Source organism: Artemia franciscana, chromosome 11, assembly GCF_032884065.1.
Source record: "Artemia franciscana chromosome 11, ASM3288406v1, whole genome shotgun sequence".
In the NCBI taxonomy this organism is placed as follows: domain Eukaryota; kingdom Metazoa; phylum Arthropoda; class Branchiopoda; order Anostraca; family Artemiidae; genus Artemia; species Artemia franciscana.
Genome location: NC_088873.1, coordinates 39,888,995 through 39,902,970, shown reverse-complemented (window position 1 = coordinate 39,902,970; position 13,976 = coordinate 39,888,995). Strand labels below are relative to the sequence as shown.

The 13,976-nt window shown below is 35.3% G+C and overlaps 1 protein-coding gene across 1 annotated transcript in view; it reads right to left on the bottom strand.

The window, feature by feature from the left end:
• The window catches only part of LOC136032622 (gephyrin-like), a 12,640-nt gene extending 8,587 nt beyond the window's left edge, over positions 1 to 4,053 (bottom strand). The window contains exons 1-2 of the mRNA XM_065712894.1: positions 3,721 to 4,053; positions 596 to 627 (exon numbers count right to left, since the gene is read on the bottom strand). Coding sequence (XP_065568966.1) covers positions 596 to 627; positions 3,721 to 4,053 — 365 coding nt within the window. The remainder of the gene's footprint in view (positions 1 to 595; positions 628 to 3,720) is intronic.
• Positions 4,054 to 13,976: the final 9,923 nt, after the last annotated feature.

The window sequence follows — 13,976 nt, the reverse complement described above, 5'->3', positions numbered from 1 at the left end:
GGGTCGCTCCTTGCTGCTTCGTTTGTTTGAGTAAATGGAACAAATTATTTCTTTTATTTCTCAGTTGTTTGTTAGTACCCGTCGTTGGCAGTTCAATTTTGTTTGGATTTTTTGCAAGTTGCGGATATTAGCGGATAACTCACTTTATTGCTTAGTAAGTATTTGATTTTAATTTTTGGTCTTTTATTGAATTTTATTCAATTTTTTTAACTTTTTTTTTATTCGTTTTGTTGTACTATCCGCACTTGTTTTTTGTTTTTTCCTTGATGTTATTATTTTGTTTTCGCTGAAGAAGAGAGGTGGTTGTTCTCTCGAAATATTCGCTTTCTGTGTTTTCTTCAGTATTTTCGTTTGGCCTTTAAAAACCTTATTTATTTTATCGTTTTCTTTCTATATGTTATGGCATGCCACCGTGGTTTCAGAAATTTTCTTAATAAACAAAATTTAACAAATTTCCTTAGAACCCATTACTGAATACTTACATGTATGCGTGAACAATGTTTATGTGATCAAAAAAGTGAAACAATATTCTTTATTAAAAAAAAAACATATTACCTGTCTTTGCATGGAAAGTTAGAAAAACAAATTTATTTACGTGAATTCATCCTTCGGGGCTGAAAGACATGTCTAAAAATTGAACTCACTTATGTAAAATGAGACAAGACTTGAGGTAGCTTATTCTGGTGACACATGGCAAACAGAAAGCTCTCATATGTGATGTGATAATTGATTTGCTGAAATCGTCATATGTGGCGGGATCACTCAAAAGCAAAATGTGCGTATTTATTTACGCTCTAGCGACCTCCATTTGAACCCAGAAACGATACAAGAGACAGCTAATACACTGAAGTGTCTTAAATATTCGTTTTCCTCCCTCACAGTAAAATGCTGGCTGATGGTGACATATAATTTATGGGGAAAAAAAGATTGATACAAGTATACTCAATGGATTTGGAAATGGTCTTGATGACATAAATTGTCTTTTCTTCCTGTTTTGAAGGAAATTACAGAGGAAAATGAAACTTAATTCCTTGCAGGGTTTCTTAGTAACTACAATTTTACTAAGTGCAAATTGTTCTCTTATAATGACTGTTTTACGGCAAAAACCAAAACTAAACGGCACTGAGCTTCATAGTCTCTACTGGTAGTGCTGATCTTCGTTTCTTGTCCCTCCAGACAGGAACTCCATTAAAGTGGGGATGTGGCGGTTCTAGGTCTGGTCACAAGGGCAGCAGTCCTTCAGTTTATAATGAAATTAAATTTCTTTTATTTATATTTTTACACTCCTATGGTATACCCCCTCCCTCTGATTATGAGATGTAAAAACTGCTACTGGTGTAGCGGTAGCTGCTCTGTTCATAGATCCTTCCTGTTTACCTTCCCTGCATCTCCGGGCACTACTTTGGATCTGGTCACCTATGTCTAAGCTTGAGGAATTTCACTACTGACCCTCGTCCCTAACAAAATAGTTGGCGGAGCCAGGGCTCGAAAACCCAATCCCAAATGCCATGAGCCTCAAGATAATGCCAACATATATTAAATACATAAACGATAGACATATTATTTAGCTATATTTTTATACATTCAACTTACTACAACAAGACCTAAGCGAAAGCCAAAAAAAAGATGTGTTATCGATTAAGAATAATAAGGACATTTACCTTAAGTTGATTATCTTTTGTTATTTTCTATTTAAATTTAACAGACCATTAGAAAAAAATTAATTAGACAGACACTTTATTCGAAAGCAGTCTTTATCGGGAAGGAATGGTTTATTAATAACTTATACATGCTATTATTGTTATTGTATAAGAAAACTGTTTTTTCACCCTAAAGTAAGGTGCATCATTAAAACTTAAAATGGACAGAAATTATTACGTATGTGAGGGGGTTGCCCCCTCCTCAACACTTCGCTCCTTATACTAAAGTTTGACTTTTTGTTCCATTTGTAAAAGAAAAACTATAAGAATAATAAGTTTTTTTAAATATTTAGATATAACTTTTGCGTGTAGAGCGAAGTATTGAGGAGAGAGCGACCCCCTCATATGCGTAATATTTTTTGTTTTGTTTTAAGTTATAATGTTACTTTTTACTTTTAGTTGAAAAACTGTTTTTTTATTTAATCTTTGATGTTTTTTAGATAATGCCGAGAAATCCGGCTCCCCTTCATGGAAGATTCCCTTCTCTAACGAAGGTTCCTCGATGGAAAGATCCTCCCAAGTAGTCCCCCTCCCCGGAAAATATGTGCAAACCTCCCTATAACCAATACTACATATTAACAATAGGCAAAGTTCATAGCTTGCAGCCCTTGCTCGGAGATCGTGGGGGGGGCCAAGTCATCCTCAAAGACACAGTTACTAGATCTTTCGACCATGCTGACCAATTGGTAGTCACAAAATTTTGACGGGGTGACTTTCGGAAAAAATGGGCGTGGTAAGGGGGCTAGGTGCCCTCCACTATGTTTATTCACTCAAAATGGTACTAGAACTTTTGATTTCCAATCAAATGACCCTCTCCTGACTAGTGTTGTGCCAAGTACTTCTTTTTTTACTTAAGTACAAGTACCAAGTACTCAGAGAAATTTTTACTTAAGTACAAGTATTAAGTACTTCTCTAAAAATATACTTAAGTAATAAGTAAGGTAAAAGGTAAAGGATGCGGCATTTAGACTTTACAGTCCGTTCCGGCGGTGCTGATATCCGTTTCTTGGCCCTTCAGCCAGGAAGTGCAATGGGGGGTTGGGGGCCAGCCAACCTGTACTTTCGCACACCCTTCCTGTTTACCTTCCCCAGATATTTCCAGGTACCCATTTAGAGCTGGGTCGACTCTGGCTAAGCTTACAGGATCATGCCACTGACCCCCGTCCCAAACTGAAGAATTGGGTACACCGGGATTCGAACCCACGTCCTCTCAGACACAGGATCCCGAATCCAGCGCACCAACACACTCGGCCAGGGCGGCTTTAAGTAATAAGTACTTTTGAAAAAGTACTTCAGTACTTAAGTACTCAAGTATTTCGATTTTGCTTCAGTATTTAAGTACTAATTTTTTACCTACAGTAAGTAACACGCAAAGCACTTCTTTAATATTCGTTTCCTTTCCAAGTAGACAAGATAAGCAAGATTCTGACGAAAAATCGACCGCTTTTCAGAAAAACCGACAGTTTTCATGAAAAAAATCAACTGATTTCACAAAAATAAAATTTTACTGCAGTTAAGATATAAAAAAAGATTTTGCAAAGACATTAATTACGGCTTCATCATGACTTAGCCTAATTTCTTAATTGCTCCTTAACAGAAGAAGCTTTTCAAACATATCATCTCCAAGCATGTTTCTTTTTCAAGTAAAAATTCCACCACCTACCAAAAAAAGTCGTTCTGCAGGTGCAGATGAAGGAATAATACAGTTGTACTTCCTGAAAACTTTCATTACCCTTGGGTATACTTTGAGCACATATATTTCCTGTCGCCTCTCATTCATATATGACAAAACCTCCACCTTCACAGAACTGATTTCATGGTCACGGTTGCCAGAATTATCACAAGTAGTTTCTTCACCACTAAGATCAAAGTATTCTTCTCCAGACAAAAAGCTACCTTTATCAGCCTCGTAAGTAACCCTGAAAACTTTGACGTTTTTCACTTCGTCAAACAAGATTTAAACTGGTACATCCTTCTGGTTATAAGGAAACCACTTCATTTTGAAGAAAGTATGACTTACCATGGCAATTACATAGTCTCTTGCATCTAGAATTCTCTCGTCCAGGACCGTGGGGAATCGTTTTTCAAGACCCACAAGTAAAGCATGTACCAAAGGCTGATTGACTTTCGCTAAATCTTTCAGCTTTTTGAGCTTACTTTCAAGCATTATGATTGTAGGATAAATAGCACCGAAGTAGCATTTTTCCTCCCCCTCAAGAATGTCCAATGCCACTGCTACTGGCTCCATAATTTTCATGTATTCTTCAAGAATTTCCACATCACGAGAAGTTAGCCTCGGTTTTTGCAAAGCATCACATACTTCAGCAAACTTTCCAATTCTGTGACAATCCATCAAACGTTACCCCCTGGCTACCATAGGTCTTATAAGCTGTTTGTTGTCATATACCTCTTTCACAGCATCAGCAGCTTTTGAAATCTTATTCACGGCATCCCAGAGAGCAATACACTTCAAAAAAGCGGTATGGTACTGCCTCTTAAAAGCAATAATCAGCATCGGTGAATGCAAGCAGGTTAAGTGTGTGGCTGACACCTGAAGTGTGGGGGAAGTTAGAAATACTCAGGGTTGTCATGAGAATCGAGTATCTTTCCAACGTTTGTAAAAGAGAACGAGCCATTCTGGCCTGCTTCATCTACATTTTCTTCATCACTGACTTGAACATCTTCATCGGAAATCATCGGATATTCCCTGAAAGCCTTACTAAGGTTAGAGGCATTATTGGTCAAAATCCATCATACCTTTTTATCGGCTGCTTTTTACCATTCAGTTTTTAATTAAGTGTGTGAGCCCTTGAATCAAGAACAAGCAATGGCTCAAGATTTCCATTTCAAATCTTCATTGAGCAAGTGTGCAGTCATTTCCAAGTAGCTTTTGTTGTTGACAGACCAAATGTCTGTTGTCAACAACACGTAGTTTTTGAGTTCAAAATCATGAACCATATCTTTCTGTACTTCAACAAACTTAGCTTCAATTTGCTCAACTAAAGCTTTTCTTCCTGAAACTTTTGCATAAGGTGCAAGACCTGTTATCAAATTTTTGAACGACGGCTTCTCAACAGTGTACAGGGGTCACATATCATCCACGATATAGTCCAGTACCAAAAAAATCTCCTTTTTGACTGTGTCAGTTTCAACATTCTTGCAGCAATTGCAGCAAAGAAATCTCCATTAACTTTTTAGAAGGTGAGCTATAATCAGGGTCAGTATTATCTTCAATATCTTCAGCTTCAGATGACCCCAAAAGTAAGCCTAAAAGCTCGCTAGCCTCTTTGCTACTTGATTTCCTTTTGTTCTTACTGTTCTTGTTGAGCTCAGTAAACTCCTGGTAATCAGAAGGATGGGCAAACTCACCTTGAGATATTTCTGGAAATTTGTTGTTGTATCCATATGACTCTTCAGAATTTTGTTTTTGCAGTTTTTGCATGTGGCGGATACTGCACCATCCTTCCCCATAATGGGAAGGATGGTGCGAAAATTCCCATAAATGGTAATTTTTCCATTTATCACAAAAAAACTTTCTGTTTAATATATATGGTACTTCCGCCATGATAGCATCCTTTTTTGAAATTTTGGGCTGCTTTTCCCAAAGACTAAAATCCATTCATCCATTAATATATAGGTAGTTCATTTTGTCACATTGCCCTGCATCATGCCGGTATAATTTTTCTGTGCCATGAAGAAAGTACTTGAGTACTTAAGTACCCTTAAATACTTCAATTTTGTACTTAAGTATAAGTATTAAGTACTTTAGAAGTTGTTTACTTAAGTAGAGTACAAGTACTCAAATTTTTTACTTAAGTAATTACTTAAGTACTTTTACTTAAGTATTTCCCAACACTGCTCCTGACCCTCAAGGATCACTAGTTCAATACGATTACCTCTGGGAAAACAAACAAATAAAAAATTAACACGCATCCGTGATCTTTCTTTTTTGTGATCTTTCGGGCAAAAAATGCAAAATTCCACATTTTTGTATATAGAAGCTTGAAACATCTACAGCAAGGTTCTCTGATATGAAGATCGTTAGATATTTTGGGGATGTTTTCCACTTTATTCCAAAATTAGATAGATTTTTCTCAGGCTCGTAACTTTTGAATGGTAATATTAGACCTGAAGAATTTTGTATATTTTGAATAAGCATCAAAATTCTATTCGTTTGACGCATCTATTGTTACCAAGACTGTTTCTTAGAGTTTCAGCTACCATTGAGCCGTATCGCTAGTAGCCAATGATTTAAAACAAACCTTACAGAAATATTCTTGTTCAATATTTGGCGTAGCGTATGGGGAATGTCAACATCCACTGTATAAGTACGAAAGATAATGATCTTTAGCAAATATTCTAGACGCACTCCAAGCAATTATGTGGATATGCATGCTCCCTGAGAATGCTGAAGCTATCCAGATTTTAGTCGTTCGCCGGAATTATTATACAAGGGTTTTTCTGATCAAAATGGTACTGCAACTGACTCTGTGTGTGACTTAAGGTCCGGGCCCTATGGCCACAAGTTTCTCATCTACTCCCCAACTATGGAAATACCGTTTGTATTTGCAGACTATCAAAGCTACTCTTTTTTGCGACACTGTGTCAAGGCTGCTATTCTTTGGAATCCTTCCCCAGATCTCGGGATTTCATTCCTGCACTTAGGGTCTTGGAAAAAGTTTGTGTATATTAGACATTACCCTCTAAAAGCACATTAGTTATTCAGATTTTCATATTTTGTAATTTTTATTTTAAACCATGGGGTTTTTTCACAAGTTGACCTTGAGATATTGTCACTTTGTCAGTGGTATCCCTCTTTATTGCGAATGGGCTTTTTGTTTATCAAGAGGAGCATATGGCACTTGACTGCTAAACTCTACGCCTCAAGTTGTACTCTGGGAATGCCCAAATTTTTCGCTGAAATTTTATTTCATTTATATCCATGCTTTTGTTTTCCATTTTAAGGTGTCCTTTTAGCATGCACGCCATGTTATAATTATTCTATAGGTATACCAGTAAAAAATTCGGACAAAGAGAGCAAGTATTTAACAGCAAAGTTCTAATTTCGTAAAGGAACAGTAAGGGAATAATTTATATCGTTTATTATTCAATGGGTGGTCGTCTCGATTCTAGTATCTATGACTCTTGCAAAATTATACAAGATGACGAATGAATCAGATACTTTAAAGCAAAGTGCACGACAAAAATGTCTGAGGTAATGACTGACCAAAAACCAAGCACAAGAAAATCTTTGGTTGAAAGATATATAAAAATTACAATTTAATGAGAGAACGTGTTATTTCAGTGCTACTACATAAAAAATAGGCAAAATTAATAACGAGTACTGTTGATCTTTACCGAGGAGATCATGAATCCTATAAAAGCTACGATTCTTTGACGGAATAACAGGAAGGAGGACTTGAAATAGTACCAGAATTCCTTAATTTAATTGAAATTGTTGATTTGCCACATCATGACTTAAAACAAAAGAATAACCGGATAATTATGGAAAAACGTGATTTAGATATTTAAAATCTGCGGCTAGAAAACAAGCGACAAATAGCATCACAATAAGTTACAAATGAAAATGATACATAACAAAATTTGCGGCTAGAAGAGAAGTGACAGTGAGAATTACATTGAATCGCAAACGAAAGTGACGCAAACCAAAACTTGGGGTTAACAATTTAGATTCTTCAGAAGATATTGTAATGGAACACGCCTGGATGCTACTGAATCATGTAACAAAGTAACTAAAACAAAAATAGTTACTTGGAAAAAGACTGGAAAAACTCCACACTAATTTACGGTTATAAGACAAGGGACAGTGAGAACTGTATGTCTACATACCTGCCGCGTGCCAAGTTCTAGCGACGATCTAAGTTCGGAAGATGATGGAACACGAGCATCTTTTGACAGGAGTGTGATGTCATGATGAATTGATTCTGTTGCCTGATTTCATTAAAAATGAGATGTTGTGATAAACACTTAACGTGGTATTTGTCAAAATTGTGTCTTACTTTAGAGATATCACTTTTACCAAAATGGTCTTTAAAGTGATACATAAGACTAAAAATAAAACCTTTGGCTTTTTCTTAGTTGTAAATAAGAAGCGAGTACTTACAGATCAACAGCGAGTACTTCAAACTTGACGTTTACTGAGAGTTGTCGCTTCCTCGTATTGTTTGCGTCTGTTCTTTACATTCAATTTGACAGCACCCTGGTTTCAGTTATAATTTTTTTTTTCTCGGCAACTTGTTCAGCTTGACTTCCATATCATTCTTTCTCTCTAAGTTCTTCTTTTAATTTTGCGCCACCGTCCAAGCTGTTGTCTACTTTCCTGTTAATCTAGAGACAGTTTCTTCTTTCTCACGATTATTAAACTTTTTTAGCTATCAAAGAACGTTCTAAACAGATGAACCTAGCTTATATTTAAATGGGATTTTAAGAAAAAAAATAGTAATTGTTGTGTAGAATTTCAACACTATGAAAATGATGGACTATCTTACAATTTATCGATCAATAGAAACTTTCTTCGTCAGGGGAGAATCATAGTTTGGTTCTATATTAAACTTGAGATCAGCCGAAATAAATACCTACACCGTAAAATTTTAAACTCATTACGTCCAGAAATGTCTGTTTAAGAATAAATTTAACCCAAAACTAACAGAAATTAAATTAACAATTATAGCAGACAAAGATACAACATATAGGCCTACTTATATAATGAATAAATACATCTTAAATTGAGTAAAACTTACATTGAATTGGCGTTGCCTCTTACAGGTTTTATGTAACACCTTCAAACAAAATAAACCGTATTCGGTTTATAAATTCTCTCGCTGCTTTCCATATAATTTCTCAGGTTTTCACTTCTCCCTTTCAATTTTTACCCCTACAACTGTCTACGTACAGTAACTGTCAACGTTGCATTACCATGAACTGTCTGACGAACAGCATGGCACTTAACCGTCTTTCATACCATAGCGCTAGGGAGAGCAAAAGAACTTATGTCTTGAGAGAAGTATTAATAAGATAATCAAAACATTATATACTGTTTCAACCCAAGTGTGTATTGCTTCAGGCTTCAGTGGAAAATGTAGAGAGGGTATTTTCATACTATTTACTGATCTTTGCTTGAGAGGTCCTAATGTGACAGTCGTGTTTCTTTTAAACAACAGCAAAGTGATCAATCTCTTTGTTAGTTGGTATTAAAATCTTCAAGAGGTCAAAGTTCTACAAACCTCTGGTCGTAAACTGCTACAACTGAAGAAAAAAATAGCGCTGAATTTATTCACACATAAAAATAAAAAATATAAAAGCGTTAAAAAATGTATTCATTTTACATATTCACACGTAAAAAATATAATACGTAAGATTTCGGACAAAATTCGGTAAAGTTTCAATAGCAGATTTCGGAGAATGATTCCTATATTTAAAGAACTTCCTACATTTAAATTAAAATTTAAATTACAATCAGATTGGATTATACATTCATATAATCGAATAAAAAAATTTTGTTCGTCGCATACAATTTCGATTTATGGTCATGAATCAGTTACATCGAACAGCGGCTGTAACAAGTAGCAGAAAATGCACTCATGTTTAAGCCACAATGATTCCTTTGCACAGTTATGTGGTAATTAAAAAAGAACCACATGCTTTTCTCTTTCACAAAGCATAAGTGCGGTCGAAAGTTTTTAGTTTCCAGGAACGGTAAGGATAAGCGTCCCTGTTTTTGGAGGGAAGGGGTAAAAATCTGAGACAAATACAAAAATAAAGGCATTTGTCCTAATTTTCAAGAATACAATATTGGTATTCTATATTTCGTCAGATTGGTTTTACAACCGTTCCTCATTCTTTTATAATTTCAACGTCAATTATAAGTTTTTTTTGTCAAGACTTTCATTCTTTAGCTCCCTCTCCCTTCGAAAAAAAAAACCTATAACCATGCCTGTTTTGCGTCAAATAAACTTGAATTAAGAAGAAGAAAACAAGAAAACACAAAAGGCTATTCTGGCTTCAGAATCCACTGCTAGATTTTCATCATCCACTTTCTTGGCTCCAAGGTTATTCGGCAATTTTTTTATGTTTCTAGCTCTGATTGTCGAACTGCCTTCTCAGTGAAAAAACACTCGGAAACTAAGACAGACACGATGGATCAAAAGCAAAAATGCTGGGAGTGGGAAAAACAGCAGCCCTCCTCTTTCATAAAACAGTATCTTCCATTTCAGATTTTGGACTTTAATATTTATTGTCATTATTAAATAGCTCATTTTTCTGTAATAAAAAACGAGCTTTTAACAACAAAAAAAAAATGTAGGACAACGAACAAAACGAGGAGATTTCACGACCAGTGAAAAAATTCAAATATTTCTTTGCTATACTTTCACTCAGGTGTCCTCAGTGGAAAACCGAATAGAATATACTCTGCAAAACAATCAAACAGACAAACTTAAAATACAAAAATAACAAAGTGATGCATAGCCTTTTCATCTGTTGAGGCTTTTTTTTATTTCGTTTTATTGACTGTAATTTAAGTTTAATTCCAGTTGCCTCAAAACAGCTGACCGATGGTTCTTGGGCTGAATGTCAGTATTTTTGCCTTGTTTTCCACAAGCTGTGTATATTTTCTTGGTGTAGACCTGAGTGTTCTCTAGTTTTCATAATTATGCATTGTGGTCCGAGAGCCTATTTACGATACAAGCTACAACAAGGCTGCCACTCCTTCCGAATTTTGCCAAACTTTTTGGCTTTCAGTCCTAAACTTAAGATCTTTGGATTTATTAAACCTTGACCTTAGAAAGTATGCTGACTATGTGTACTATTACTATTTAGTGCCTAGTCATTTTTTCGGAATTTACGAAATTCTTTTTCCAAGCCATAATATCAAGTTAACTTTTACAGTTACCCCTTTTTCCCTTTAATAGTATCTAAAGATGCAAGTAATTCATTTGTCTATTAATGAAAATGGAACCTTTTTCTTTTTTGTCCGTTTTTCTAAATTTACTTGAATGGGACTTTGTCAAGTGGATTTTTCCTTAAATTAGACGCTCTCAATGTTATTTCTCCTCGAAAACTGCTAATACCCATTTAAAAGTCGGGATCTCCTTGTAAACTTTCTCCGGGAGAGATAGAGTTTGAGAACGCATCTCAAAACTTTTCAAAGGGAAAGGGCCCCACCTGCAAAATCAAGCACTAATACTTTGCTAGTGTTCTTGGAATGAGGATATACTAATACAGGTAAGCTTGAAAAAACAATCCAGTGCTGATTCGCAAGTGAAATCAAAGAAACTCAATAAGTTTTGCTAGAATTGTGTTATGAGAGGAATTCATGTTATTTGAAAGAAAACTTTGTCTTTGACCATTTCACAACCAAAGGGGGATATTTCTCGTATAGTTTTGATTGTATTTTGGAGTGACACTTGAACCCTCTAAAGCTATTCTTTTGCCGGTTTAGTATTTTATTTAATCTCAACCAAGTTTCTTGCTTCCTACGTTTCGGAGAAACATAAAACCCCCTACAGATGCTCTCAGTATGCCACCCTCTGAAGGTGTAAGGACAAGTAGCACATCTTGCCACTTCTCAAAGTAGTAGAATGGCTATACTTACTTATGTATTTTCCTTTTTTTCTAAGAAATGAAAGCTGTCATCAGGGTGCTCATAAGCCAATCTCTGGAGCTCCGAAAGATTTCAGAGAAAAACAAGGGAGGCATGTAAAAATCAGGGTTAAAATATATATTTACCACTGGCTGTTCTAAGAAAGATGGAGGTAACAAGTCATTCACAGTAACAAACAATAACGAAAGAGCAAGGTTTGCCGACATAAACCTACAAACTGTAAATTTATCAACAATGGGAGCATCTGTGTAATATACATTTAATCTTAATTTGAACTATATGTAATTCATTAAGTTCAAAGTTGCACATCACCAGCTCTTACAAAAGAAATCTGTACAATTTTAGAAAAAAAGGGTAAAACACCTCTAAAAGGCAAAAGAGAATCTGGATAAAATTCCCACCGTAAACCACCACCTAATATAATATTTCCGTAAACCCTAACACAAAGTTTTCAAACCCTTATACATGAAAATACAGAATTTAGTATTTTCCCGAAAAGTATACTAAGGGGTGCGGGTTTACTGGTTTATCTGTATTTCTATTTTTATCACAGGGAGAAACTGCGGATAAATAGAACTCGTACAATATATCGGGGGAGGTATGACTCGGGTCGAATATTTAAAATTATTGTACTGTTTCCAATATCGAAAGAAAGCACACCACAGAAAGAAAGTTTGAGATTGCAAAACAGTTTAAACCTGTCAGAAAGCTATTTTAAAATAGGGGAGTTACAGTCCATAGTTAATAGTTCATAGTCAACTATAGGGTCCATAAAAATAAGAAGTTTTTAGAGACTGTTTTTGCGAAATACCAAATTAATACCAATACGTCGTTGCATGAATTATTTGGGGAAGGAAAGTGAATTCCTCTGTAGGAGGAAAAGTTTCCAGGGCCTTAAAGAATGTGTTCCTAGGACCCAAATAAAATGAAAATGTCGTACTAGTAATTATTTTTTTTTCCAATTGGTCTTAATTTTAAATGGAAAAACAGCAAAGTAAATTAAACTTTTTATGCATTTTTAGGACTAAATTTTCACGATTTACCAAGTAATTTCCTTTAATTTGGACAACTATATTTAGACTAATTGTACAATATTGATCTGAGAAGGTGCTGCTGCCCTCTTTCATAAGAATTATAGCACATTTTAAGAAATTTTTACTTGCCCAGGTATCATGGGGGTGGTTACCCGATTATATTTCAAATGGCCCTTAATAGTATGTAAGAACGACCAAAAATTAAGTGTAAAAAATTAGTTTTTTTTTCGATGAAAGTAGTGACCGATGAAAAAGCTAGCGTAAAGAGCTGTAGATCCTTTCATGTAGGAGAAAACATGTTATATTTTAAGTTTCATAAGTGATACGAGAAAGGTTTCCGTATTGGAAGAGAGAAAGAGACATCGAGTAGGTGTTACTAACATTACCACAGAAATAAAACATCGAAAATGAGGGTTCTATAAAAGATTAAATAATAAAAGCAAGTTTTTTTCACCTAAAAGTAAGGAGTTACATTAAAAATTAAAACGAACAGATATGGTTGCGTATATGAGAGGGGATGCTCCATCCTCAGCCTTCTCACTTTACGGGAAAGTATTGAAATTTTGAAAAATAGTTCTCATTCAAATTCAAAGGTCCTTGTGTGTGAACAGGCTTTCATAAAGAAATGTGACAAAAAAAGCGTAAAGAGCAAGAGTTAAGTAAAGTGCTAACTCCTCATATTCGGAATAATTTTTGTTTACGTTTCATGCTGCTTCTTACTTTTATCTGAAAGAAGTTGTTATTTATTTTATTTTGATCATTTTCAAAATCTTACCAGCAAACCCTCTCCCCCGTGTTAAATTTCTCCAGGAAAACTTCCCCGGAAAATTACCTCCCCATGGAAAATTCTCTTTGTGAGAATTTAAGTGGTGTTTTAAGTGGCAATATTTATTTCTTTTCATTTGTAAAAGATCTTTACACTTATAGCCAAAAATTAGAATGACAAATTTTTTTTTAATTTGTTCTTTTAGAAGTTTTGATTGATTTTGTAAATATGTATGAAACTCCACTTAGAAAAATGTGCTACCCCCCCTAAAAATATATCCCTATATTTCCTAATAACTAATAGCCTCTATACAGTATGTGAATAATGGGCAAATTGCGTAGCTTACAGCCCTTTCCCTAGGAACTCTGGGAGGTCTTGTCTTCCCTAAGGGCATGGCTATTGCACCTTTCAACTATTGTCAATCATAGGGCTATATGAAATTTTTATTAGACGTCTTTGGGGTAAACGGAGCTTGGGAGGGGGGCTAGCTACGTACCAATCTTTTTGGGCACTTATAAAGGGGAGTAAAACTGTTTACTTCCGATCAAATCAGCCCTCTCCCGATATTCTAGGATCACTGGTTAGATACAACTATCCCTGGGGAAAAAACACACAACAAAAACAACAAACAAACACGAATCCGTAATCTTACTTCTTGCAAAAAATGCTAAATTCCATGTTTTTGTATATAGGAGTTTGAAACCTCTACAATGGTGTTCTCTGATATGCTGAATCTGATGGTAGGATTTTATTTAGATTTGTTGCCTTTCTATGGGTGTTTCCCCCCTTTTTCAAAAATGGGGCAATTTTTCTCAGGCTCGTAACTTTTGATATGTAACACTAAACATAATGAA